General features: G+C 47.4%; 12 protein-coding genes across 12 annotated transcripts; 6 read left to right on the forward strand and 6 right to left on the reverse strand.

Moving 5' to 3' along the window:
- Positions 1 to 334: 334 nt before the first annotated feature.
- N7466_007575 (uncharacterized protein) lies at positions 335 to 2,500 on the reverse strand (the record flags this gene model as incomplete). The annotated part of the gene is made up of 1 exon (XM_057166964.1): positions 335 to 2,500. One exon carries the CDS (start codon positions 2,498 to 2,500, stop codon positions 335 to 337), a length of 2,166 nt encoding a protein of 721 aa, XP_057020005.1.
- A 283-nt stretch (positions 2,501 to 2,783) lies between these two features.
- On the reverse strand, positions 2,784 to 3,674 carry N7466_007576 (shikimate dehydrogenase family protein; the record flags this gene model as incomplete). Its single annotated transcript, XM_057166965.1, has 1 exon — positions 2,784 to 3,674. The coding sequence occupies one exon, from the start codon at positions 3,672 to 3,674 to the stop codon at positions 2,784 to 2,786; it is 891 nt and encodes a 296-aa protein (XP_057020006.1).
- A 377-nt stretch (positions 3,675 to 4,051) lies between these two features.
- N7466_007577 (shikimate dehydrogenase family protein) lies at positions 4,052 to 4,972 on the forward strand (the record flags this gene model as incomplete). Its single annotated transcript, XM_057166966.1, has 1 exon — positions 4,052 to 4,972. The coding sequence occupies one exon, from the start codon at positions 4,052 to 4,054 to the stop codon at positions 4,970 to 4,972; it is 921 nt and encodes a 306-aa protein (XP_057020007.1).
- A 447-nt stretch (positions 4,973 to 5,419) lies between these two features.
- Positions 5,420 to 6,180, forward strand: N7466_007578 (putative pathogenesis associated protein Pep2; the record flags this gene model as incomplete). The annotated part of the gene is made up of 2 exons (XM_057166967.1): positions 5,420 to 5,547; positions 5,607 to 6,180. 2 exons carry the CDS (start codon positions 5,420 to 5,422, stop codon positions 6,178 to 6,180), a joined length of 702 nt encoding a protein of 233 aa, XP_057020008.1.
- Positions 6,181 to 6,622: 442 nt separating this feature from the next.
- On the reverse strand, positions 6,623 to 7,621 carry N7466_007579 (sugar phosphate isomerase/epimerase family protein; the record flags this gene model as incomplete). The annotated part of the gene is made up of 1 exon (XM_057166968.1): positions 6,623 to 7,621. One exon carries the CDS (start codon positions 7,619 to 7,621, stop codon positions 6,623 to 6,625), a length of 999 nt encoding a protein of 332 aa, XP_057020009.1.
- Positions 7,622 to 8,579: 958 nt separating this feature from the next.
- N7466_007580 (putative pentafunctional AROM polypeptide) lies at positions 8,580 to 10,673 on the reverse strand (the record flags this gene model as incomplete). The annotated part of the gene is made up of 1 exon (XM_057166969.1): positions 8,580 to 10,673. The coding sequence occupies one exon, from the start codon at positions 10,671 to 10,673 to the stop codon at positions 8,580 to 8,582; it is 2,094 nt and encodes a 697-aa protein (XP_057020010.1).
- Positions 10,674 to 11,068: 395 nt separating this feature from the next.
- N7466_007581 (Zn(II)2Cys6 transcription factor) lies at positions 11,069 to 13,100 on the forward strand (the record flags this gene model as incomplete). The annotated part of the gene is made up of 2 exons (XM_057166970.1): positions 11,069 to 12,954; positions 13,007 to 13,100. 2 exons carry the CDS (start codon positions 11,069 to 11,071, stop codon positions 13,098 to 13,100), a joined length of 1,980 nt encoding a protein of 659 aa, XP_057020011.1.
- Positions 13,101 to 14,039: 939 nt separating this feature from the next.
- Positions 14,040 to 15,290, forward strand: N7466_007582 (FAD-dependent oxidoreductase; the record flags this gene model as incomplete). The annotated part of the gene is made up of 1 exon (XM_057166971.1): positions 14,040 to 15,290. One exon carries the CDS (start codon positions 14,040 to 14,042, stop codon positions 15,288 to 15,290), a length of 1,251 nt encoding a protein of 416 aa, XP_057020012.1.
- Positions 15,291 to 18,304: 3,014 nt separating this feature from the next.
- Positions 18,305 to 18,658, forward strand: N7466_007583 (uncharacterized protein; the record flags this gene model as incomplete). Its single annotated transcript, XM_057166972.1, has 1 exon — positions 18,305 to 18,658. The coding sequence occupies one exon, from the start codon at positions 18,305 to 18,307 to the stop codon at positions 18,656 to 18,658; it is 354 nt and encodes a 117-aa protein (XP_057020013.1).
- A 799-nt stretch (positions 18,659 to 19,457) lies between these two features.
- On the reverse strand, positions 19,458 to 20,878 carry N7466_007584 (glutathione synthetase ATP-binding domain-like protein; the record flags this gene model as incomplete). Its single annotated transcript, XM_057166973.1, has 3 exons — positions 19,458 to 19,622; positions 19,724 to 20,673; positions 20,788 to 20,878. 3 exons carry the CDS (start codon positions 20,876 to 20,878, stop codon positions 19,458 to 19,460), a joined length of 1,206 nt encoding a protein of 401 aa, XP_057020014.1.
- Positions 20,879 to 21,864: 986 nt separating this feature from the next.
- On the reverse strand, positions 21,865 to 22,374 carry N7466_007585 (uncharacterized protein; the record flags this gene model as incomplete). The annotated part of the gene is made up of 1 exon (XM_057166974.1): positions 21,865 to 22,374. The coding sequence occupies one exon, from the start codon at positions 22,372 to 22,374 to the stop codon at positions 21,865 to 21,867; it is 510 nt and encodes a 169-aa protein (XP_057020015.1).
- A 2,049-nt stretch (positions 22,375 to 24,423) lies between these two features.
- N7466_007586 (uncharacterized protein) lies at positions 24,424 to 26,455 on the forward strand (the record flags this gene model as incomplete). The annotated part of the gene is made up of 6 exons (XM_057166975.1): positions 24,424 to 24,600; positions 24,664 to 24,815; positions 24,878 to 24,930; positions 24,997 to 25,946; positions 26,003 to 26,211; positions 26,269 to 26,455. 6 exons carry the CDS (start codon positions 24,424 to 24,426, stop codon positions 26,453 to 26,455), a joined length of 1,728 nt encoding a protein of 575 aa, XP_057020016.1.
- Positions 26,456 to 26,706: the final 251 nt, after the last annotated feature.

Consider the following 26,706-nt stretch of genomic DNA (forward strand, 5'->3'; position numbering starts at 1 on the left):
TTATACACCGACGCTCTGCCGCTATTATTGCATTCGATGGCTGGCCCGGGCTCACAACATTGGGAGGATTTCCGGAGTTTTTGGCAATTGCGAAAACGCGGCCGCTCTGACAGAGGATGCCGTCATTTACATATGTTCTATTACCCAGCGCTTAGATCTTTTTTTCTTCACAATTTCAATCATCATTCAAAAAGGTGTCACTTCAGCATCAATTCAGTCCATCGGGGCATTTCTATGGATAGGAAAATCGGTCGTGGTAGGTAACGATATCAAACAAGAAGAGTTCTCATGCCATATCTTATATACAAGAGACGAACGCACAAGGCATGGTTTTTTAGGTCAGGCTTGGTTTTTTCTCAACTTCCCGGACGATCACTTTCAGCGATGCACGGCGACAATATTTGTTGATATTTGAGGCGACCTCTTTCACTCGATTCCGGTTGACCCGGCCTTCAAATATGGCTTTACGAAGACGATATCCACGACGAACCCTCTGCCACTCATCAAGCTGTTCCTGCCATCCTGCCCCTCCTTCGTACCATGCGTTCTTTTGCTTGGTTGACATCTCGAATCCCTGTGGGGGCTTTGGCAAGATCCAGCAAGCGGGGTCAATATGCCCATCTGGTGGCTCTTCGGCAGAGTCCTCATATAAATCCACTGGGCGTATCACATCCCGAATTCCCGAAACCCTTCTTTGTCGATTGATCTCAGCACGCCAGTAATCAATTCGAGGTAATTGTGCCCTCTTTCGCACAACATCAGGGTACTTCGGCTTTGGCTTTAGGTCTGGCTCCAGGTAAGGAACGTTAAATCGCGGGTCACCGTGGATTCTTCGTGCATCAGTCGAGACTCTTGAGACGGGGTCGACCACTACCCAAGTCTCACGGTTCAACCAATGATTTGCAAGCAAAGTAAAATGGTACGGCTTTTGACCAGGTATGGTTTCGTTGAAGACCCACGTAAGTTTTCGATTCAGCTTATCTATGAGCCTCAGCTCCCAGTCACTCAGGTCGTCGAGAGCTATGCTGCTATCTGCCAAACCTCGGTACTGCGACATTCGATGTTCTGGGTGTTTTGAATGGGGGCTGTCTTGATCTTCCCAAACGTCAAAAATGTTGTGTCTGGTAGAGGCAGTCTGCAAGTCACGCACAGAGTGCCACCCATTCCCTGGATCCTGCGGTATCTCGAGTATTGGGTTTAGCCGTGAAGGTACGGTATGGTAGACAGGCTTCATTCCATTGACAGGGTTGTCATCAGAAAACGAAAATCTCTTTTTCGCAATATTCGGTCGAAAAGCCATCGAAAGCCTACCAATTGATTTTTTTAGGCGCTGACTTCCTTTCATTGCCTGGTCCTCTGATGCGTTGTCCGAGAAACCATCCTCTGAGATCAGACTAGCCAATAGCTCGGTTATGGGTGTTCCGGGAGGACCAGAAGAGTCTCGCAAATCTCGCAATAAAGATTTCGCAGCCTTGACTTGCATCTTTGCAGCCCATATCTGATGTCTCCGGTGATGCATTCGACGGATTGTAGGTCCTGTCTGGCGTGGACGGTCTCTTGGGGCCTCATCTACTTTGTGTGAAGCTGAAGGAGATTTGGCTGTGCTATGCCCACCGGGACCATCAAATTGTACTAAGTGCCAGGCGCCTTCATTGCGACTCGAACCTCTCCGTTGAGACTTCTGTCGCCTTGCAATAAATTCTTCCTTCAAGTTGGAGCAACGTTCGCCGTCAATTGACGTGGTCGATGAGTGAATATTTGTCCTTGCGTCACACCAAACAATGCCTTCCATTATTTCCTCTGATGTGCCAGCGCTGAATCTTGAGTGGCTTTTCCTGTGTGCTTCCGCTGGTATTGACAAAACCATGCTCTCTTTTTTATCGTGCATCCTTTGGGGCTTCTGTGGAAACGGATTGATATTCTCCTCCACTGAAACCCTCGCTAGTTCTGCCAACGAGACCTGATCGGGCGCGGAGGCTTCGAGTAACGCACCGTGACACTCTGCTGGCGGACCCGGGTTCCAGATGGCATCTGCGGGGGGTGATTCATAGCTCATCAAGAACTTTGGCAGCCATCTCGTCCGTCGAGCCTTGCGTCGAGCCTGAAGTATCTCCTGGCCTGGGTCCCACCATATCCACTGATAATTCGTTCTTGGTGACTCCCAGGCTGTCCATTCTCGCACCCTGGAAAATAATTTGCGGAAGAACAGTTTGTTTCTTTCGTGGGTTTCGAGGGTCACCCAGCCATACCATGTCTTGGCGAATCGAGTCAGTGGTGATTTCCCTTCTGCCAACACTTTGTGTTCAGTAAACGAGCGAATAAAATTCCCAGCCTTCCAAATTAGGACAGAAAGAATGAATATTCCGACAGTGCCCACAAACAGCTCCACGAAGATGATGGGGTCAATACGGGCGCTTGTCTCAATTGGTTTGGTCGGTGGTCCTTTGTGGGGGCGAGGAGGAGCAAAGGAGTGATTTTGTCGAATCGAGATAGGCGCCATCAGCTGCACCTGGTTCTCTCAAAGACAGGGAAAGATATCAGACATCGACACGAAAAAGAGCCAAGCGTGATCTCGCATCTCGAGTTGGACGAGCCATATCTGCAATTGCGGGAGGGAAGGTGCCTTCTGCTATGACAGCATCTTCCACAGCGCCTTCCTACTAGACATAAAAGTAGGATTGCACCGCGCTGAATTTAAGTTCAGAAAGCAAATCTAATGATGGGATTCAAGAAAAGTCTATAATTGTCTAATCTAACCAACTCTTCTAGATCCTGTCTCTTCTCTATAGAACTTCGCCCTTTTCTTGTTTGGCCTGCTTCCGTTCATGCTCAGCAACCGCCTCCACCATCTGCTGCTTAGGCGCCTCGCGGCCAGTCCAAAGCTGGAACTGGTCGTATCCCTGAGAAAGAAGTACCTCAACACCCGTGACAGTTTGCCAGTTCTCGTGTCTCTGTGCCACATTCAGAAGTGGCGTCTGTCTGGGCTTGTAGGCCATGTCAATGCAAAGGCCCTGCGATCCGAAAATTGCGCCAAATTGATCCTCAGTTGTGACGTACGCAGGAATTGTTCCAATGATGACGTCTGGCATGCGAGGTAGTTCTTCCAAGCCTGGCAGTATGGTAATGTCGAAGACAGGCTGGAAATCTTTCTTCACTTGTTCTGCTACTGACGCAGTCCGATTGACAACATAGATATGCTGGATTCCTGCTCTGTACATTGCGTACAGGGCAGCTCTGGAAGCACCTCCAGCTCCGATGACTAGTCCCACATTTGGCTGTTTCTTCGTCTTTGTCGAATAATCCGAGATAATAGTGTGCAGACCAGACCAATCGGTGTTGTCACCAGTGACAGTACGACTATCGCCGCTGCCTTTGATCACGAGTGTATTGATTGCTCCAATCAGTCGGGCTGTGTCGGTTTGATCAGTGCAATATTTGTGGACATGCAGCTTGTGTGGCATGGTCACACTTCCACCGCCAAATTGTTTGTCCAAAATCAATCCTGCAACTTCGTCGATGCTTGGTGACTCGCGGATATCGTAGGTGAAAGGGAGGTCATAATGCTTAAAGCCAGCATTGTGGATGGCTGGCGAAATGCTGAATGAGATTCCACAACCAAAGATATGAAAGTTCGGGGGCGACTCGATTCCAATGGGAGTACTCTGTTGGGCCATTTTGCTGGTGGAAATTGCAACAGTTGAAGTGAGTAATTAAGTGCTGTCAATGGTCACAGCAAGGAGGTCAAAGGTTTATATGAATAGTAGTAAATTGCGATACAATATTGATTTGGGCACGATCTAAATGATGTGTGCTATGTCGGATATGGCTTTAGCCTTGATTCAATCTTCATTTCGCCGCTCAACAAGACAAGTGGAAATCGACCCAAAATATTCTAGGTACGTCGGATATGATCAACTCCGTCCTCGATTTAAATCTCCCTTGCATTAAAGAGTCGCCTTTTTCTGCAGTTTGAACTTTGGAAGACAGAAGGCCTAGAAATATCAATAGTCTCGGCCGACACAACACCTCCAAAGCTACTGGCATTGCAATCATGTCGCAACAACAAGAGATGACTCTCCACCTTGTTGGAGTTGGTGTTACCCATTCAATTGCACCAAATATGCACAACTACATCGCAAAGTCACTTGGTCTTCCATGGAAATTCTATGCGACCGAATGCCCGACCGAAGAAGAGCTGGTCAATCTGGCCAAAAACCCCACTACGGCTGGTTTAGTCGTTACGATGCCCTACAAGAACACCATAATGGGACACCTCTCTGAGCTAGATGAGTTAGCAACCATTATCGGTGCATGCAACAATGTTTACTACAAGAATGGCAATCCGAGACGACTCTGCGGAACCAACACCGACTGGAGGGGAGTCAAAGGCTGTCTCTTGGAGAAAGGCTCAGAGGAAGAAAGACCATCTGCAGCATCTCCCGCATCAGCCTTGATTATCGGTGCTGGTGGCGCGAGTCGTGCTGCTGTCTACGCACTTACAGAACACCTGCACTGCCCGACAATCTATGTGTTGAACCGCGACGATGAAGAGGTGGTGAATCTCATCCGAGACTCTCAGAAGCTTCCGGCTATCCCGAACATCATTCATGTCAAGACAATGGACCAAGCGGAAAAGCTTCCGAGTCCCTACTACATTGTCGGCACTGTGCCGGATCTTGAGCCCAAGGCGCCATCTGAACTTGCGGTCGCTTCTATTATGAAGCACTTCCTTTCGCGGCCAAAGAAGGGTGTGTTGCTTGATATGTGCTTTAAGCCGAGAAGAACTCGGATGATTAAGTTAGCAGAACAGCTTGGATGGCCTTGTGTTGAAGGAACGCATGTTATTGGATATCAGATTGAGGAGCAATGGCGCTTATGGGCTGGAGAGGATGTCTGTCAAAAATTGGATCGGGATGGCGCGTGGAATGTTCTTTTGAAAGCGGCGGAGGAAAGCAAGGGAATCAACTTCTAAACTTGAGGGAACATCCATTTCGAATAATAGGTACTAGCAAGCGCAAAATCAAATATCTCCGGATTGTCATTTAAATTCTGTATTACTACTTCTTCCAAGGCTGCGCATATGCGAGTGCTACTAAAATTCAAATTGACATCATACAACCTTGCAACTCAGACGACTGCACTTCGCAGACTCTAATTTACCGGTCGGTGGGCTCAATCAGCACTAGTCAAAGGACTCAACTTTCGAGTAACCAACCTTGGAAGGCTATCCCCGGATCCACTCCCACCTCTGGATGCGGGGTGGCGATGCGTCCTTTTAATGTTCGGTAGTGACCTTTGCCGATGCCGGATAATCCGGTCCTCGGACAAAGTCCCCCACATCTGGGCCTTGCGATTGGAATCCATATATAGACCAACTTCCTCTCACTCAGAACATTTAAAGCCATTCAACACAAACACGATGGTCGACTTACATTCTCTTCCTGCGGGTACTTGGCCTGAAAACGCTATCCGCAACAATGGCCCGGACAACCTCGTTCTCGAGCGGGTCAAGCTCCGTGAACTAGCCGAAGGGTGGCCTTGCTACCGGTACGTAATGCAGTTCCTCTTCTGGATCTCGTTCAATGTTTCTGACACAGTAAATCCAGTGACGCCTGTGAATGGGAAAACTTCGAATCAATTTTCCATGAGGACGCCCATGTTTATACTACCTGGTCTGGCCGCGTCCACTACAAGGATTTCATGACCGCTTCAAAGGCCGGCATGGACAAGGGCGCTTTCATCATGCACCGTTGTCACGGAGTGACGACCGATATCACACCAGACGGCAGTCGTGCAATCACCAAGATGAAGGCGACTATCACTCAGCGGTTCACCATCGACGGCTGCGAAGTCGATGCCGAAGCGGACTGCAGGTTCTGGTTCTGCTTTGAGAAGGTCAATGGACACTGGGGTGCTCGATTTGTTCGGCACTGGTATGAGAAGGATAAGTTGCTTCCTGTCAACCCGAACAAGATTCCGCGAGTGGATGAAGAGAAGCTGAACTCGTACCCTGAAGGGTATAAGTGTCTGGCGTACTGCCAGGAGCTCACTATGGGCGTCAGTGTATTTAAGGATATGCCTGGGCATAGACGTCATGTTGGAACTGCATCTGGAGAGAAGCATGATCTTTTGTATAGGTTATCGAAGGATTGGCTGGATGGCAAGGATATCGATGTATAGATGGAAATTCTCTAGGTGTACCTATTAAGTATACAAACTTTAAATTGAAGATTTAATGAAGGTGGTAAAAACTTGACTTCTGCCACACTACTTGTTAATAATTCCACACCATTTTTGAAAATTTGGAGAGCTACGCGCGCTCTATGATGCCGAGATCAATCGCAATTGGCCAATTTTCACTCCCTCTAAAGAAACCTGCGTGGAACTAACTGATCATAAACACTATGTACGTACATAGTGACTTCTTGTAAACACCCTATTACTACTGTCTCCTCATTTTTTCCACTTTATTTTCTAGTTACCAAGGTTGACTTAACTTAGTAGATACAAACCCAACGGGAATGTTCTTTTGTCATTTTTTGTCTGCGCGGTCCGTTGCAAATTTTTGAAATTGGCAGTTGTGTTCAGATCTAGTAAACACATTCGATTTCCATATTGCTATTTAAGTCAAGTTCAGTCTCTCTTGCAGCTTCTTCCATGATGCAATGCCTCTCATTGCATGCTCATCAGGGACATGTTTTCCTTCTTCCGCCATGGTTCGAGAAAACAACTCCATAGATACAAACCCTTTATATCCCAGCCCAAATATAAGTGCCTTAGTCACATCTTCCACTGGCATATACGCTCCCCGATCCTCCTCATACATAAATGTTCTGGCATTTCGGGACCAGTTCATCCGCGCCGGTTGACCCTCCACATGGAACGGATGACCAGCGACAAGAGGGGATTCCAAACGTTCCGCATCAACAACCTGGATATAGAAAACTTTCGCAACATCAACCTCCTTCACTAATCTTTCAATCGACGCCTTCAAATCGGCATCTGCATTGGGCGTCTTGCCAGTCGGTGAAGCCGGATCCGCCCATACCCGGCCGGCGATGTTAAAAGTGTCAAGACACATGCCAAAGTTGGGTCGATCAACGCGCTTGACCACGTCCCACAATTTCTCCCAGGTATCGACATGTGTGCTCCAGCAGAGATTCTCATATGCGTAGCGCACGGGGGGATCAGCCGCTGCTCCCATGTCCGCCACTTGGCGCAGGTCAGCAGCGATCATATCGAAATCATCGGTCAACTGCTCTGCCGGGAGGAAATTGGCAGGGATTTGAATTGTAGTTGTGCCGAGAGCCTTTGCGATCTTCAGCCAGAGCTTCATCTTCTCGATTAACTTCGCATGTTGTTCCCGGTCCTTGAGACCTTCATAGAACAGAAATGGCTGAAGGCCGATGATTTCCAGGCCTCTGCTTTGACAAGCGGAGTTGACATGCTCGGATACTTGCAAGATATGCTCATTGGTGAAGGTCTTGCTTCCAGAGATCTTACGGGCGGCGTATTCCAAGTCCTCGTAGAAGACTTCGATGCCTTTGAACCCCGCTTTGGCAGCTTGGTCGAGCTTGTAGTCGAGATCGTGCAACCAGCCGCGTCCGAGGGACACGGTCATTATTGCGGGCTGATAAGTCATCTTATATAGTAGATTGAAGTAGTGTTAATCAATTCGGTTTGTGCTCAACTTTGGAACTGTTTCTCGTGTTTGACTGCTTTTTAAAGAGGTCGTTGTACCTCATTACCTCGGGTAGGGTAAAGTCTTAGCCTCACTCTCGGCCATAATCATATCCGAATGCTGACATCTCAATGACGCTTTTGAAGTCTAATTTCCAAATGATTGGATTGTTCGAACGGAAATTAACTACTAGCCGGCAGTGAATCGAAATGGCTTCGGTATCTTATTGGTACCTAGGTGTCGCCTGGCTATGTTTCTGCCCAGGTGATGGATGTAGTGCCCAGGTGGCCCATATCATCAGGTCATGAAGAGGAAGTTCAATAGTAGGTGAACGATGATACTTGAATTATGTCAATCAAAATTTATTACTTGCTGCTGATCATTACAGCAGATTGGTTATCGTTTTTTTTCGGTTTTCTTAATACCACACTATCTGTAAATAATATCACAACATTTTTGGAAATTTGGCATGTTATGCGCGCTCATGATTATCCTTCTGGAAATTAGATACTGACGTGGCACTTTCTCTGTTTTGCTTTTTCTCCTTTTATAGCTATCACTCTTCCAGGAGTTTGATTAAAGTAGGACCTACGAGAGTTTCAAGCAAACAACCAAAAAACCTGTCTTGAAAACGATCATTGTCTTTCAATTTGAATCATTGGTGAACAAATCCGTACTTAATGGATTGTTCCTGAATGACACGCCGCATTATATGAACAGGAGCAGGTCTCTTCGTAAATATCTCATACTGGGCGACACCTTGTTCAATCAGAACCAACAGTCCACTTACAACAACCCAGCCTCTCGCTGCACGTGGAATCATCTGCTCCATCAATTGTGTTTTGAAAGGACCATATGCAACCTAGACCGCATCAGTCTCCAGTTCAAATTATAGATATCAAAAAAAAAAACTTACCTCGACAAATACGCCACCAGTCCGACTCTCAAGCCAATGCTCCGGAATTTTGAACACCACCGGATGTTCACTGCCAATTTGAAAAGGCGGAATGCATGGCACAACAATAGTTGGTAGACGAAGATCTGATGGCCAGGGTTCCTCTGACCTGATAATACCAACTTGCAAGTTGACCCCAGGCTTAGATTGAGCCCACCCGTTCCAATAGTCGGCCAGCTTTTGTGCATTTTCGGGGGTGCGGTTATAAATGAAGATCCGTTGAACGCCGAGCTCATAGCAAGCATAGATTGCAGCACGGGCCATTCCGCCCGCACCCACAATCAGAGCCGTGGTTCCATCACGCACTGCGTTGGCCGGCGAGAGATGTTTGTCGATACAATCTCTAATTCCGATATGGTCTGTGTTGTAACCCTTTCGGACGGTAATATGTGACCCGTCTGAATTTTGCTTTGGCTCTATGACAACTGTATTGACAGCTTGCATATCATCAGCATCTTCAGTGATCTCGTCGATGTAGGGCAAAATTGCGGATTTAAAGGGAAGGGATATGGTAACACCACCACGCTCTTCGTCATTCAAAAGCCCATGAACAGCGGAGATTTCATTAGCCTGCAGGGTATCGTATGTATGTGGGAGTCCGCAATGTTCATATGCTGCCTGGTGCATTTCAGGCGAGAGACTGTACTTGACAGTCTGCCCAAAGATAGTAAACTTTTTCTTGGGCAATAGAAAGAATGATGTCATTGCCTTCTGTGCTTGTTGCACGGTAAGCCCACTTGATGGCGTAGATGGCAGTACTACCGGTGACAATATAGGATTCAAGCAAATCGAAGTTCGACCTGGCAGTTCTTTGTTGTACGCAATCACAGGAACATCCATAACGGCAGTTGCCTCCTTGAGAAATGAGATACATTCAAGGTTGTCTTCTGGGAGTTTGGATTCGCCTGTGATGCGGATCGCACCAAGTCGCAAAGATCGAGTCTGTTCATGGAGAATCAAAGGCGTGAGACGGTTCTGTTTTGATCCCACTGGTGATAATTCATGGAAATCGGCTATGATTTTCGTGAATCCTCTTGAGGAGCTCAAGCTTTTGACAAGCCCCTCATGGCAATTAATTGATATGATTAAGGCATCAGGGGCAAGGCGAAGAGTCATTTTCAACATCTTCTCCTGTGCCATAAGATCCAGCGACTTGGAAGGTATTGAAGAGATGTCTATGATTATTGCAACTCGAGAGTGCTTCCGCAGAGTCGCTATGTGCCGCGAAAGCCTATCGGGCAGTCTAGTTGACTGCACGTCCTGGGGCGATAGTACTAGAGCGATAGCATCGGCGCCGCATTCCAGAAAGTTCAAGTCTGGACGTGTCTCTTCCAGCCATGATAGAGGTACTTGCAAGGAAAATGTATGAGCTGCAGAAAACGGTTCTGCCGAGAAGATCTGGGGGATAGAATTTCCAAATATGCGACGTAAGAATGCCACGACCAGACGTTCCGTTTCCTTGAGTTTGAGGTAGGTGGGTAATGCTTGGTCTGGTTGGCCCTGGGTGAGATTGAAGAAGTCGAAGTTGGAGCACGACTCAAAAAACTCATTACCCAATTCAAATATTCGATCGAATTTTTCGGGGCTCGTGGTCACAAATTGCCGTAGGTCTTGTTCGTCCCGTCTCACATATACAACAGGATGCTGCTGAGCAAACTCGGCTAGCAACACCTGCTGAGGGCGACTAGCAAATCCTCCTAGTCCAACGATAACACAATATTTATCATATTTTGTAAGAAGCTCGCGCGATATCTTGAGCTCGATCTCTCGATATTGGGCCAGTCCATTGCGAGCAATGAACTCTTGCGGGGAGGACTGAACTTCTTGCTTGAAGTACAAGTCGAAATCAATGAAACGCCGTCTCAAGGCAACTGAAGCTATGATTCCCAGTGTTTTCTTGCCTGCACCAAAGAATCCCACAAGCAAAAGTGTGGCATTTGGATGATAGTGTGGGTGGTCGCTTAGCGCCTCATCTGCGGGTCCCAAGAGGGGGGTTTCAGGCTTCCCAGGAGTATTGGAGCGAGAGATAGAGCTCATTTCAATACCTAATCTTCATAGAGCATGGAATGCTTCTCAAAAAAGAGTTCAAAGGCAAGGTTTGAAGAATCTGCATTCACCTGCCAAAAAAAGGGAGGTTGAAGTTGGGGTGTGGTAAATGATAAATCCCAAGGGGCAATATTTGTAAAATCCAGACGGCTGTTATTCAAGAAAAAGTCATCTTATTAGCCCCTGCAAATGGGACAGATTTCTGCGTGTAAATTACATCGGATTCTTGCCATCGCGTTCGTCGTTGAATGTCGCATGCCACAACGCGGTTAAAGTCAGCGCCGATCACATGACTGTGTCGGCGTCGCCACGCTCGATCCCGCGGGATCAACGGCCATCAAATTAACCAGTTTATATGGTGAAAATTATCATTGACATGCGTCGGAATGTCGAATCCGCGTTCATTGAAGCGGCAGCGCATTTATCGCGCCTGTGATCAGTGCCGTCGGCGCAAGTCCAAATGTGATGGAGAGCAGCCTGTATGCTCTATCTGCAGCCATGCCAACCGGACCTGCACCTACGAGACGGGTGGGGGTCGACGGGGGCTTCCATCTGGCTATGTACGCAGCTTGGAGATATTCATGGGCTTAATGCTGAGACATGTTCCAAGTAGCGAGACTACAATGCATGGTCTGCTCCGGGATTTGCGGGTCAACGGCAACTTTCTGACGAGCAAGCTTGGAAACCAATCGGTTTCAGTTTGGCGAAAATCGAAGCTTCACCGCGAAATATCCCAGTTACTTAACTCTGGAACCGAAGATGGTGGTTTTGATGATCCGGAGTGGGAGCCGGTGGAGCCACCGGACCATGATGAGACGCCGGATGATCATGATACAGCGCCTTTGATTGCGGAACCCAACATACCTGAGACCATTCAGGAGCAACCCAGTCCAATAAGAAGATCACACAGCTTGAGCGAACTGCAAATACCACACAACACGTCTGACCTGGTAGAATTTTACTTCACTTACACCCATTGCTGGTTTCCTATACTTGAACGCCGCTCGGTGCTACGCGCTATGCACCAGAGTAACGGCCATACCTCTGGAGACTCCTCATCTCGGATGGTTCTTTGGTCTTTGATCACGTATACATCTGCCATGAAAGGAACTACCAATATTGGAGCCCCGCACCTGTTCTCTCTCCAGCTCGCCGTTGAACAGCAGGCATTGACACAGTGGGAAAGCTTGGATCTAGGTCACATCCAGGCTTTATTGATTCTTGTCCTGGTCCACATTGCCATGGGAAACATCAGTCAAGCATGGACACTTGTTGGACAAGCCACGAGAATGCTGGTCACATTGCCTTCAGAGTCAAGAAAGGCTCGCTTTAATCATACCTTCAACGGGTGTATTCTTCTTGATAATATTTTATCGGCCCTTCTAGATCGAACACCATGTCTTTCCCCAGAAGAGCAGTCAGCATGTTCTCCGGTGGAGGAAGATGATTTGGAGGAGTGGGACGTTTGGTCTCCATCTCGTCCAGGTGAGGACGCCTCGGGACGGAGGATACCGTCCACACCTCTGCGAGCATTGAGCATATTCAACCTTGTGCAGAAGCTCATGCAAAGTTTGTGTCCAATATTATATCATCCCTTGGATGCCTCTCGCGTTGGAGATCTCCTAGACGACTTACGACAAAAACAAAGTATCATCTCAGGCAGCCATTCCTACGACAGACGAAATCATGCCAGTCCTCCTCTTCTGATACTCCACCTTACATCAGCTTTTACGACACTTTCTCTATGTCGCCGGTTTATTTCAGTCTCCTCAATGATCACAGACCTGTATGCCAGCACCATTCAGTATATACTCAACATTCTTGATCATTATCGTGAAACAACTGGCGCAGTTGGCTCCTCGCCACTCACCCTCTGCTTTGCACTTCAATGCCAAAAATGTCTTGACTCTTCAAACTTCCCGGCAAAGGCAGAGCTTCAATTACGCGCGTCTAGTTTTCTCTGCCCTCTAAAAACAAATGGCTATGATTGGAGTAATAACTTGCAGACCATAACCCTCTTGCCCTTCATGGAACCAAGAAGTCAGCCACCTGGGAGGTTGGACGGCCCAGGGCATGCACCAGGTATTGGGAATTTACCCAATTCGAGTAGCTTGACTACTTTCCGGCCCCAAGAACCATCATCGGTTATGGGTCTACCAACCATCCCAGCATCCACAGACTTTCCAACATCGCACGCTCTCGCCAGAACAGGGGATACTGAAATATACGATGCCTTGTTTGAGGAAATGGTCATCTCGTTTCCTGCCAGCAGGTATTTACAATTCGATCTCTCCGACATTATCTCCCTGCTAACCATTCTCAAGACAAGAGCCATCATTTGCTCAAAATCTAGGTTTCTACGATGGAGATCTAGACACGGACTTCCTGGCGCAACTGCAACAGCTACCCACAGGCTGAAGCTCTCTCACGAAATAGTCTCTATCTGGTTTCAAAGCGCTACAATACCCTACCTGGTGCTGTATGGCTCAACCCAATAAGGACAGGTATTAGCCGTCAGCTAATAATATAGCCGAAGGGCAACCATACTAACATTGAATAAATAAATCTTCTAAGCCCAAACCAACAACCATAATGACGATAATGAACACAAAATGTTTTTGAGATCACTTCTCAATATGACTCTGAATTTCGATGAGCCAGAATGAACATATACTTCTAATAAACAGCTTCAAGGTTGATCCTCCTCGGCATCCATGTAGCTATCCATGCATGATTAGGACTTGCTCACAACCTCGAATGACGAACAAGTTCACTAGAAAAGTTTATCATAGAAAAGAAGTTTCAAATGACTTGCAAGGATATGCACATGTGGGCGATTTTTCGAAATTTGGAGGATTGAAGGTGATGAAAATAGAGAGAAAAAAATGACAGGAAAGGCTTCACATGAGGCTGGGAATAGGCTGTATGACCCGAATGGTAGTCAGTATTAGCTGCATTTTTGTACTTCCAGCTTAATCCTCTAACATTGAATATTCCACGGTTCAAAAAACCCCGAAGAGTCAACCCCGATACGCCGACTCCGAGTGCCAAGCTTCAGATCGAGGCTCCGCGGTTCCACAAACAATTCAAACTCGGGGATTTCGGAGCGGCTTATTCGCTCAAGTATCAAGTCCGATTCGTGCTATGCATTCAAATGTTTCCAAGCTTGCGCGGCCTAATTTATAGTCAGCCTTGGGGGCTTTCCGGGACATTTGTGTTCCCGAGGTCCCATTGACAGCCCGCAATGGGCAGTTTAAAAGCATTACCGACCCCATGGGCCATGATAAATAGTATCACACGATTCACACCTTTGTTTACGATTCCTCGGACAGCCAAATAACCCCTCTGCTGTTTATCATGCCTCCAATCCAGGTTGCAATTATAGGTGCTGGACCTGCCGGATTAACCCTCGCCCGACTGCTTCTCAACAAATCCAATCTAAAAGTCATCGTCTTTGAATCAGACGAGTCCCGCAATTCTCGCAACCAAGGCGGAACACTCGATCTGCACCCCGACACAGGTCTCAATGCCCTCAAAAAAGCAGATCTGTGGGATGAATTCATGAAAAATGTTCGGTATGACGGAGAAGCAATTACTCTGTGCGACAAAAAGCTTCTAAAGTATGTCAATCTTTCCGGTGGGGACGAAGGTTCCTCTCGTGACCGTCCTGAAATCGACCGGAAAGCCCTCCGCACCATTCTCCTGGACTCTATACCTTCAGATATGATCCGATGGGGATGCCGCTTACGCTCCATTGACGAGAACCACAACTTGATCTTTGACCATGGCATTGAATCTGGATTTGACTTGGTAGTCGGCGCTGATGGTGCCTGGAGCAAAGTTCGTAAATTTGTGTCAGATCAAGTTCCAAACTATGCAGGAATTGGTGGGTATATGTTCAATATCCCCAATGCAAAGGAGGCGGCGCCAAAATGTTATGAACATACCAATCGAGGGTCGCTTTTTTCTCTGTCTGATCGCCGAGGAATTTTCAGTCAGCAGATTGGAGATGGGAGCTTATATGTCTCTTGTTGGAGTGAACGACCTGAAAATTGGATGGAGAACTGCTCCTATGACGTTGAAAGCTCTGAAGCTATCAAAAATGCCATCAGGGAGGAGTTTCACGACTGGCATCCGGAATTGCTTGAGTTTGTTGACAAGGGAGAGGATACTGTGGCTCGTTCACTCTACATGCTCCCGGTTGGTTGGAGATGGGAAAATCACCCGGGTGTTACATTGATTGGTGATGCCGCTCATCTTATGACCCCCTTTGCCGGCGAAGGGGTCAATCTGGGCATGCAGGATGCATTGATGCTCTCTCAGGCGATACTCAACGCAAGCTGCTCACTATCACCGAGTAATCAACTTGAGGCCGAGATTAAAAGCTTTGAGGAGGACATGTTTGCAAGAGCAGAGCGGACAGCTGCACATACGAAGGACATGTTGAATTGGATGATGCTCACCGATGGAACACCGCAAAGCACGATTGGCAAGTTTCTACTACGCATGTTGACTTTCCATGATAAGACGATGCTCGAGCATCTGAGGTATCCATTCCTGGCTGCTTTGCTCAAAGGCTACTTTTTCTTGCACAAACTGTGGTATTGATTCTGCAGTGGACAATACCTAATCGATAAACTGTCATCGAGGTATTTCTTGTTCGGATTTGGGCTTCTATGCATTGAGATCATGGATTGATGACGCCTAAATTGAGTTTGTCCAAGCGCCAAATTTCCAATGAAGACTCGGAGATATCAAAATGCGATATGTTCCATAATCCCATGACGAATTCATCCTTTAGACTTTCAGCGGGATTCTGTCCTTGTAGATCCGAGGTGATATCCAATTGATATATCAGATTAACTGTTGCCGAGGTCGGGGTATATCTCCAGATCCATCTGAGACACGCAACAAGAATCAAAACGGTGAAGGTGACGTCCTGCACAGTCTGCACTCCGCTAAGTTCGCTCCGTTGAATCAAGGATAATCCATGCTGGGGGTTCAATAGAGGGGTAAGGGCAAGCGGGTCTTGGGGGAAAATCAAAGACAAAAAGTGAACATTTGAAGATCACGACACGTTTCGGGGGCCACGGGAACCTAGATGGGGTTGACTATGTTGGATGACGATAGTGCCTTCCGCATTGGGTAACTCGGGCCTACACCGCCACAATTCCCACCAGCCACTCCTTGCTTGTTAGCCACAGTTTATGCGGCTGGTGTCTGTGGCGGTGCGACTATTGAGACTAGAACAGTATATCTGGATCGACACTGCAGGTCCCAAAAATAAATGATTGCAAGGAAAAAAGGAAAAAAGAAAACCAAGAATTGTTCTCGCTTTCGCTCTTTTTCATTCCCCTATCTTTTTTTTTTGGTTGGGACATCTGAATTAGGTAAATAGCCGTCGGGGAATTACTCAAGTGCTTGAAAATTCTTCTGTTTTGGTTGACAATCTGACTGTTTACTACACTACTGTAGTACTATCTATCTCCACTCACTTTCCCCATCTTTGGGGTTAACCACGTTGTAACCATAACAAGACTCAGGGCCATAACAAGACTCAGGGAGTCGGGGTTAAGGACTTTGTGATTTGTGATTGCATCACACGCTGTGGGGACAATTCCGGAAACTAGTTCCTGGTCCGTGCTTGATCGGCAAGTTGATCGTCCCAGTTCATCTCGATTCTCATTTATCCCAGAGGGCAGATCAGCGCCAAGAACACCACAGACACGTATCTGGGTGCAAGCTTCTTCTTTCGTGGAACTGCAAAGTCTTCTGTGACTTTAGTCCCGTTCCCTAGCGTGCACATGGTTGGTGCATGATTGTCATTCTGGTTGGGTCCAGTGTTTTCTCAAGCGGAGCCATCGGAGAGGTCTCGACTCTTGATCTTCCAGACACGGGCCACACGGCCCAAAAGTGAGGCTGACGATTCCTGAACAAACTGTGGCTAATGTGGCTAGTGATGCTAGTGTGGCTAGTGTCGATAGGTCCGTCATCTGTGACCGTGATCTCCTTATTTCCCCTCCATTCTTAGGCAACGCTTTTGATTCCTGGAATGTTTGATGCAATCATGTCTCAAGAGGGCAAAAAGTTGCCGGTCAATAATATGGGAAACTCAGTGAAAACAAAAACAAGCCCTCGGGGAGCCCGACATGATGGATACTGCTTACTCATTCAAAAGGTCACTTGCCACACCCGTTAGCTGTGGCTTGCACCCCCCTACAGGGGTCTGACTCCCTGCAATGGATTTTGCGGTCTGCCCTATCTCGTTCATCTAGTCTATTTTCCCCCTTGATCCGAGTCTGTCAGCCCTACTCCGTTCATCCATTGCTATTGGCGGGAATTTTTATCAAACTCAAAATTACGATATGTTCCAGCCTCCAGCCATACTTTTCAACTAAGTTACTCAACCAAGGTGACATTTTTCAAAGTGAGGCAAGAGTTCATGCTAGTTTCACGCCACTGATTCTTGATACTTTTTTTTCAAGGATTCCTTTGACAGCTGCGACGGGCCGGACGGGTTTACTGAGAAACAGACAAGCGGGGTTCCATGTCGAGCATCTAGTGGATCTGTGCTCCCCGAAGCCCGAACTATTGAAAAATTAACAAAGAAATTACGATCTAGTGACCCGGGGCCACCACTAACACGACCCGTGCCCCTCTTTTCCCCTGCACCTTGGAACGTCAATCGTGCATGCCAAGGCGTGTGTCAATCTGCATAAGACTGTTCCTGGGTGAAGATTCGGTCAGATTGCATGAAAGGATGAAATATGATATCCCGTGTGGAGAACCGGTTACATGCTCCAGAACAGATCCACTCACTAGCATCAGATCCTCCTGCAACGCAACCATGGACTTTCCCAGATCTAGTTTTCTCCCCTGCACTTGTCGATCAAACACCAGATCATACATAGTTAGGTGCCCCACTGTTCGTGCTTCCTTTGCCGGAACGTGCTGCAGCAAGGATTCTTGCAGCTGCCAAGCGTGAACTTGGTTTCGGCCGGATGATCACTACCAATTTTTCATTAATTTTTGTTTTTCAATTGGCCATTTGGATATTTCTGAATTCATATTTATGATTTTGGTTGGGTACCATGGCTGCCTTGACCTTTGTCTGAGCTCATCCCAGGTACCTGGTCATCCACCGATCGTTAATGCGTTAATGCGCTCACATCGCGTGGTACTTTTGACGGGTGGCAACTAGTAGTTTGCATGGTGACCCAATGCCTAATCTGAGATGCGATTTCCCAAGGATCTACAATATCGAAAAAAAATCTCGGTTGCTGCCGGAAACTAGTATATGAAGCCGCACAAAACCTTCTTTTCTCATGCTGGATCTCAAGTCAATTCCTCTCATAGATCATCGGCTTTACTCCTTCTGGATCTTCTACCTCAATTTCAAGATACGCACTCGATTCACTTTGCTTACTATCTACTTCTTTGAAAACCCCGTTTCGGGAATATCTACTATTTACCTATATTTCAACCTCAATCCTCCCTCTATCCATCCGGCATTCCATTTATTTCACTGCAAACTTCGTGAGGCTCGCTCGAATATCCAAACCGTTTTATTCATCGCCTATAAGCTCCCTATATCAAAACAACCTTTCCACCAAACTTGGAAAATGGCTGCCCGCGAATTTAGCCTGTCATTCGAAGCCGCCCCTCCTGCCTCCGTGCGCCCCAGCCAACCAATCAACCTGGCCGTATCAGTGCGCCCAGTCGGCACTCCTTCTCCAAGCGTACATGCCCTCGTACTCAATGCGTCCCTGCGCAACGAAGCCAGTACCGGCGCCGCGGCAGGGTTAACCGGCAACCTGACAACAAGCATAGCAACAAGCGGCTCTGCAAGGTTCACCAGCTTAGCAATTTCGACACCGGGAAAGTACCGACTGCGCGTGATGCTCGCTACAGCCTCGCCCAATGGCATCGTCACCAAAGAATTTGTTGACTCCGGGATTATTACTGTTGCGCCATAGTTAACCAAATTTTGGAAGTGGGTCCTTTCTTCTTCTTTTTCTCCTATTCTTTCCGCTTTGAGGATCTTCGTCCGGTTTTTCCTATCTATCCCATGATCATGGATCCGAGACATCTACCCCTCTCTCACTACCTTTCCTGGCCGCTTGCTGACCCTGACGAGCTTTAGGCATTGCCCGGGTGCTTACTCTGCTGCAGCTTACGGCTCAAAAATTGGATATCACAATGATGGATATCGGGGACTCGGGAGTGACGAGCGGCGTGATCGGGTTGGTACAGATGAAAGGTCGTTATTGGATCTTCGCTCTGGAGTTTACGGTGTTCAGCCTTGTTTTTATTTGTTTTTATTTGTTTTATCTGTTTTTTGCAATCCATTCGACGGTCTTTGGGAGGTCTTCTTTGTCTAAAAGAAAGAACAGACAAAGAAGGACCGGGTCTTGGGTTCTCTTGCATTCAAACGTTGGTTGAACCTCGAAGATCAATTGATGATGGACGATTTCGTTATACTTGTGGCATGCATGTTTGCTTTAACAAGACAAAGTTAAGATCATTGATTATTTTTAATTTGACTTTCTAGTTCAATGAAATAAATTTACTGTGAATGCGATCAGCCCTGAGTACCTATGCATGGGAGTGTACTTCATTCCCAGGTTTCACTCAATTATAGGGCATCAAGTCAGAACAAAGACTTCAGAAAAAGAAAGCATACTTCACGTACTTTTTTACCCCAGATCCCTGAATCTTTATTTGTTATTCAGTTTTGCTTTTGTTTCTCCCGCGCTAATTAAATACCCTGTTTTTCTATTCGCCAAGCGTGGTACTGTACTGTCGAAGATGACCAAGTTCTTGCGCCGACCCAAGCACATAGTGCAGAAAAGTCGAATAATCCCAGTCGATACGCTCAGCCGCAAGACCCATGAGACTCAACTGATCGTCGCGACCAGGACGTCCAGGACCCGTGATATTCTGCAGCAAGCCATCAAGTCAGTACACAGTAATCCCCCTGAATAATCCTCGTATTCTCACATCGAAAGAAGAAAGGGGAAACGGGACATAAGCAGACATACCGGCTTCATATTGATATCAAACAACGCAAACTTCGATCCCGCCTTAAATCGTCGAATATCAATGCGCAGCGGCGCAGTCGTCCCCAGCAACCCCGCCACAACCTCACACTCCTGCATGATATTCGCGTATGCAGGATCCGCCCCCATTTCTGCCGCAGTCACAGCCCGCGAATTAACCGTCACAGCAATCTTACCGCTGTACGGCGCGATCCCATCAACATGATTGAATCGCGTCACGGGTGGCAAAGCCCAATGACCCGCCGAACGCCGCTCTGAACTCTCAAAGCCCGCCTCATGGCATGGCGGCATAATTGTGATTGTTCCTTCTTCCCCAGTCAAGTACTCTTCCAGTAGCACACGGGGCGATTCATCAAAGAGCCGCGCCACATGCTCGCCCAGCTCCAATGCGTCCCGACAAATCTTCACGCCGTGACTACCCCGGCCGCGAACAGGTTTCGCGACAATAGGATAATCCCCTTCCTGGATCAAGGACAGTACCTCGTCGAGTGTTTCCTGGACCTGTTGCTGCTGCGCTTGCGCAAGTCCAGAGACTGGGGCTGAGGCTTCATTGCCGTTCTCTGGCGCCACGCGCGGATCATCCACTGTCCAGGACTTGGGCAGTGTCAGTCCGCCGCGCTGGCGCAGGAGATCGTTTGTGAATGATTTGTCGTCGAATTTGTCTGCGCAAAGCGGCGGTTGGCCGACTACCCTCACGCTGGACTCGAAGGGAGTCAGTTGTGATGAGGTCTGCAGTGGGTGTTCGGCGAAGAGGACTGTGTTCGCCCAGAGGTGCGTGGCGCCTCTCTGGATTGCGGAGAGGATTCCTTCTTCGGTGTCAGGGAAACACCATTGATTCTGGTCTGCCGGGTCTGGAGACTCTACCGGTGTAAGAATGGTAGTTCCGGCGCGTTGCAGTGCATAAGCGATGTCGGCGCCAGAATCCCGGTAGCCTGTTCAATACAGCCATTCTAGTTAGCTTGTCGTTCTTTTTTCTTTCTCCGGGCTCCCAGGTGTGCCGGCCGATATTTTGGATGGGGCGTTGGGTATAGATTGGATTATCGTACCTCCCGGCTTGGGGGGCTTGCTTACGCCCCCGTACATGGGTGGCGGCAGGGCCTGGTAAAAGATAGCTACAACTGGCTTGGTGAGGCCCATGTTGGCTTTTGTTTTGTTTGGCTTCCTTTGGCTTTGGGTATATGTGCTGGTGAAGATGATCTGGGGTACAGCTTGTTGTAATTGAGTGCGTGACTGAGTGTGGGGAACGAACGCGTGGGGGTGTCGGTTGAAATTTGATAAACTGTATGCACGCCGGAGAGTAGATTTCATAGCACTTCTCTCAGAAGGGACTGTTCAAAGTCTGTCACTTAGTAGCTGGGTATAATTGTCAGATGTATAGCAAACTTTTGAATGTCTTGTTTCTAGTTTTTGCTGATTGTTTTTATAGCAGATGGTTATATACTCAAGGTCCAAGGAGATGACTCGGAAAAGTGCCGATATTCGGAGGCGGTGCGGCGCCGTTTTCTCGGCTTACTGCCGTTTCCCTGTTCTCGGCCGTAGACTAACCCCGATATTGAATGTCCGATCAACAACGGATTTAGAATGGTGAGGGATTTGAATGTCAATGTAAGATGAGGTCATGGTTTGAAATGAGTTGTATTCAGCACTGCTGAGAAGAAGTCTTGTCATATATTATATAGATATATCCAAATGGGAAGAAAGAGCAAGCACAGCTGACTCAGTGACAAAAATGAAATGTGAAAAGAAAAAGGCCAGCACGCTTAGGTGAACAAGAAGTGAGAATATAGCCAGTTCATTTCCTTCAAGAAAAAAAACCATCCAATGACAGAGACACGCAAAGTGGCCAACACGATGCATGGGCTCGGCAGGAAATTCCATCACCCAGGACGGATATACATTAACCGATAAAGCGACCGTAGACACGATCAAATCAGTGGATGCAAGGAAACATTTTGGTTTCATGTTGGAGCAACACTTGGTTCAAACCGATATCCGGGGTCCAGATACCAATGTATGAGGGGATTTAGGCAGAGCAGGCCAGCCGGGGAAAGGCGCCGAGAGAGGAAGTTGCCAGAGGTGGCAGAGGAAGGTTCATATAGTTAAGATCGGCATCGACGAAGTCTTCAGCTTTCTTTATCATGATGACGAAGTTTCTCAATACCGTCTCGGACGGTATCTCGCACACTAAAGCCGCCGAAGAGCCAGTCATTTGAGTGACGACCGTAGTGGTTGACTGTACCGCTATAGCGGCGGTAATCATCATTGTTCTTTTGAGTTGGGGTTGTTTCGCCCTTGGAAAAGTCTGGCTTTGGAGATTGAGGTGATGAGGGTCCAGAGGACATTTGTACAGGACTGGTAGAGCCGTCTCGTTGGGCGAAGTAGTCCATGTTTATGTTGCTCTGGGGGGTGAATTGACTATCCAAGGATTGGGTGTGACTGTGTTTGCGTTTGGGGATATCAATCTCAGGTGATTTGGATCCCGATCGGAACAGCTTTGAGGATATCGGGTTGGAGATACGACGGGGCTTCTTTTCGTCGGAATTTTGAGTGTTGAGTGAAGAGATTGTGGTGGAAGAAGTCTGAGATGCAGAGCGCTTTGGGTAGTTGCCGCTCTGGTGGGAGTGAGAGCGCATTACTTAGGAAGGAAGATGGGGTATGGAGAGGAAATGGAGGGAAGGTGACAGGAAGAGGACAAATATAGGGTAGGATTGAGGGGGATTGAGTTCTGACGTGGGAAACGCGGAAAGTTATTTATCAACTGGGAATATTTCCCTTTTGCTTCTCCTCTTCGTCTTTCCGAGAGATCGTCCATGCCCTGTAGGGCAACCAACCAGATCACGGCGGGGTCGCTCCAAACATGACCTCGGGCCCATCGAGAGAATACTCAGAACCAACAGCGCCAATGACAGTTCACCCACTGGGTCCAGTCAGCGGACCGGCCCTCGAGCTCACCAATCGGACGTGCAGAAAGTGAGCCCGCGAGGTCCACTGGTAAGGTTTAGCAGATGACCGTCGGTGAGCAAAGTCCCAACTTACGGGGGAGCCGAGCTTGGGGAGCCAATCCAAGATTGTTTCTGCCTTGGAGCCTCCTCCAGCATTCCTCTGACTCGTTCGACCCCGCAGATTCACCGCTGATTGCATCATCACGGGCCTTGTGTTTTTCTCGTGGAATCACACATTGACAGTTGTCCCACGTAGCGTTGCGTGGCCAGTCCCCATCCCACATTGAATTGCCCTTGTTCATAGGGCTGTAACGTTGCGGGGACTAACCCCCATCAGCTGAAGATTGCGGGTTCTCTGTTTTTCATTTGTCAAGTGGGACTGGACAGCCGAGTTGCCAATCCAATCCCGAGGTTATGAATTCCCTACAAAATGAGTCTGGAGAAGATGGGAAAAACAGCTTATCAGTGAATTTCACCTGCTGTCCAATCAACCCTGGAAAATTCAAGACATTCTGTTTTCTTCCAACAACCTTCCAGAAGAACTTGCAGCCGACGACGCCCGAGTGCCCGGTTGAGTCATGGCCCCCACACGTTAGCCAAGACACGGCTGAGAAAAGGGAAATCGGCACACTAACTCCACGCCTGCAATGAATAATGACGCAAAAGTAAAACAAGATTTACAGAACTCGACTCGATCGTGGAGTTCACTGCTCTAAATACTATCGTCGTGAATTTTTTTCAAGAACATAACAATACTAATGCTTGGCTCTAGGAAGGATTTGGTAAAGACAAAACAGTCTACGACATTTCGGATTTCTTATCTGCAGCCTCATGGAACTAGACGGGTCGGAAATGAGGAATGTGGTCAGCAGTCCCTATGTGCCACTAATCGGAGAGACCATATCCTGCCATGATGTGTCAATTTTAATTGATCTACCCGACCTGGTACATATGTACTTACGGAGTACTCCGTAAACAGGAATTCATCAAGTATTCTTGCCCGACGCTTGATCTTTGATCTATCACCTCGCACTAATGAATAACCCGAGTCCAACTTAGAGCTGTCAACAAGGACAGAAAAGAAAGAAAAAAAATCACTTTTGAACAGTTACTCTGATAAACTCTGTGAACGTAAAGGCGGAACCTCATATCAAAAAGACAACGGCCAACTTAACAAAATGGACAGCTATCCACTCATACAAAGTACTCTCTTTTCATTTCAAGAGTCCCAAATCAATCCAAAATCTATTTAGTCATTCATTGTGATTGATCTTGAAGATCCTTTGTGGCCCCACATGTGGCGTTGCCAATGCCGACCGAGCATACGATAGTTAACTAGTCCAACAACTATCGCAGTCATATCGATCACAAGAAGCTAAAAATGTGGGTTTAATGAAGGGTCTTGGTCAATATCATCCGCGATATTGTGAGGACTCTAATAATCTAGTCAATTCGAGTTGACCCCTGGCATGAACCGCTCCACTCATTCGTCTCCAAGAGATCTATCATTCAGTCAGCCGCAATGCTTGACTGCAGAAACCATCTCCACTGTCTCCTCTGTCTAGCCCAATGAGGAAAAGAATAACTTGTACGCAAATGCACCAATATTAGGGAAATTAGGTATAGGGGCTATGTGTTCATACATTAAGAGAAGAGTTTCATAGGCATTTTCGAGGTTTTCCTCGTTTTCAGTTACCAACTGTTGGTCGTGTACTGCATACAGTACAACGCCTGTTCGATATGAAAGAATTCACTATACCCAAGGCCTGCCAGGTCTTTCTTGCAATACTCTCTTTTGTCGGCTTGGTTTTATCTGAATCATGTGATAATACAGCAACTTCCAGGAGTTGTTGGGGTGAGTATAATATCTCGACCGATTATACAACAGTAATACCCTACACAGGAGTCACACGAGAGGTACTTGAAGCCCTGCACCATTCATGTCTTGTCTCTGCTAACTCATTGGTCTTTCCCACTTAGTACTGGCTTTCCGTACAAAACGTTACGTTGGCTCCTGATGGATATGAACGGCTGGTCCTAGCTGCCAATGGGACCTATCCAGGACCTTTAATCGAAGCAAACTGGGGTGATAATCTTGTCATTCATGTCACCAACGAACTAGAAAACAACGGGTATGCGATCCGAAATTCCACCACAATATTCACAAAGTCTACAGGCTGACCAAACGGTCCAGAACCGCAATCCACTGGCATGGAATCCGACAACTTGACTCGAATGAATACGACGGTATATAATCCATTGTTCCCACCCTGCAATTGATGTCAATAACAACGCAACTAACTCGATCCAAAGGAGTTCCCGGAGTCACACAATGTCCAATTGCCCCAGGTACCACGATGACCTACAAGTTCCGTGCCACCCAGTATGGCACATCCTGGTATCACTCGCACTGGAGCATCCAAATGGCCGACGGTCTCTACGGACCAATCGTCATTCACGGCCCCACAACCGCAGACTACGACGTCGATCTGGGCCCCGTCTTCATCACCGACTGGTACCACGAAACCGCCTTCTCGCTCTGGGAAAGCAAAGCCAAGCACGGCGCGTTCCCAACAAACGTGGACGCAGAAAACGGCCTAATCAACGGCACTAATACATACCCATGTGAGGAATCAGACGGTCCCGCGTGCACTGGCAGTGGACGTCGCTCGCAGGCAGTATTTGAGAAGGGGAAGAAATATCTCTTGCGTGTCATCGATGGCGAGACGGATGGGTTTATGAAGTTTTCTATCGATGGACATAAACTCACTGTGGTTGCGATGGACCTTGTTCCCATCGTGCCGTATGAGACGGAGAGTATCATTCTTACGTCAGGCCAGCGGTATGATGTTATTGTTGAGGCTAATCAAGATGTTGGAAGTTATTGGATGCGTGCCATTTATCAGACGGCGTGCAATAATCTTGGTATTGACAGGAACGATATCAAAGGTGTTATTCGGTATGAAGGATCGACTGATGAAGGATCCCCGACAACAACTCAGTGGAATTCGATTACAAATTCTTGCGGCGATGAGCCATATGAGAGCTTGGTTCCTTACGTGGCTAAGACTGTTGGTGCCGCGGACAAGCAGGAGAATCTTGATGTCGGGTGGTTCTACTCGAGCGATCTAGTCTTTCATTGGACGCTCAACACGAAAGCGTTGACAATCAACTGGGGGCAGCCCACAGATCTTCTGATTACCCAAAACCAATCTGTGTTCCCATCAGACTACAATACCTATGAGATTCCAGCCGAGCAGGATGTATGTTCACTGTGGGCTATATGACCTTTTTTGGCCACGTCTAATCCGTTTTATAGTGGACATATTGGGTCATCGAAGACTTTAGTCTCGTGGATGTTTACCACCCCTTTCACCTGCATGGACACGATTTTTACGTCCTTGCTCAAGGTAGTGGCTCATATTCGTCATCGGTCACATTGAACCGCAATAATCCCCCTCGGCGCGATACTGCCACTATGTCTGGAAATGGTTACCTCGTCATAGCTTTCGAAAATGATAACCCCGGGTATGAAGTCCTACCCTGACTGTTGTTTGTGAATTTTTTGAACTAACTTGCATTAAGCTCTTGGTTAATGCACTGCCATATTGCTTGGCATTCGAGTCAAAATCTTGCACTCCAATTTGTGGAATTATCAAACGAAATTCCAGGCTTGTTTAAACCTGTTCAGGAGCAGTATGAAACGACTTGTGAGAGTTGGAATGAGTACTACAAAGACTCGTTATACAGGCAAGATGACTCTGGTATATAAAATGTCTGTCTCTTCCCGTGGTTCTCATAACCTCTTTCTTTTTCTTTATATACAGTATTCAACATACCAACCTTAGAAGCCAACTTGCATGGCAGTATCTACTCTCTATATAATTTTTAATTCAATGTTTACATAGTGCTGAAACATCATCATTCGTTCCAAGACTTTGATTAGATAGCTGACAGTATAGCACTTTACGATTGAAAGCAGAATTTAAAACACTGGACCAGCCAGACATGACTGAATTCACA

The sequence above is a fragment of the Penicillium verhagenii genome (genome assembly GCF_028828195.1).
Source record: "Penicillium verhagenii strain IBT 33310 chromosome Unknown utg000007l_segment0_segment0, whole genome shotgun sequence".
Lineage (NCBI taxonomy): Eukaryota > Fungi > Ascomycota > Eurotiomycetes > Eurotiales > Aspergillaceae > Penicillium > Penicillium verhagenii.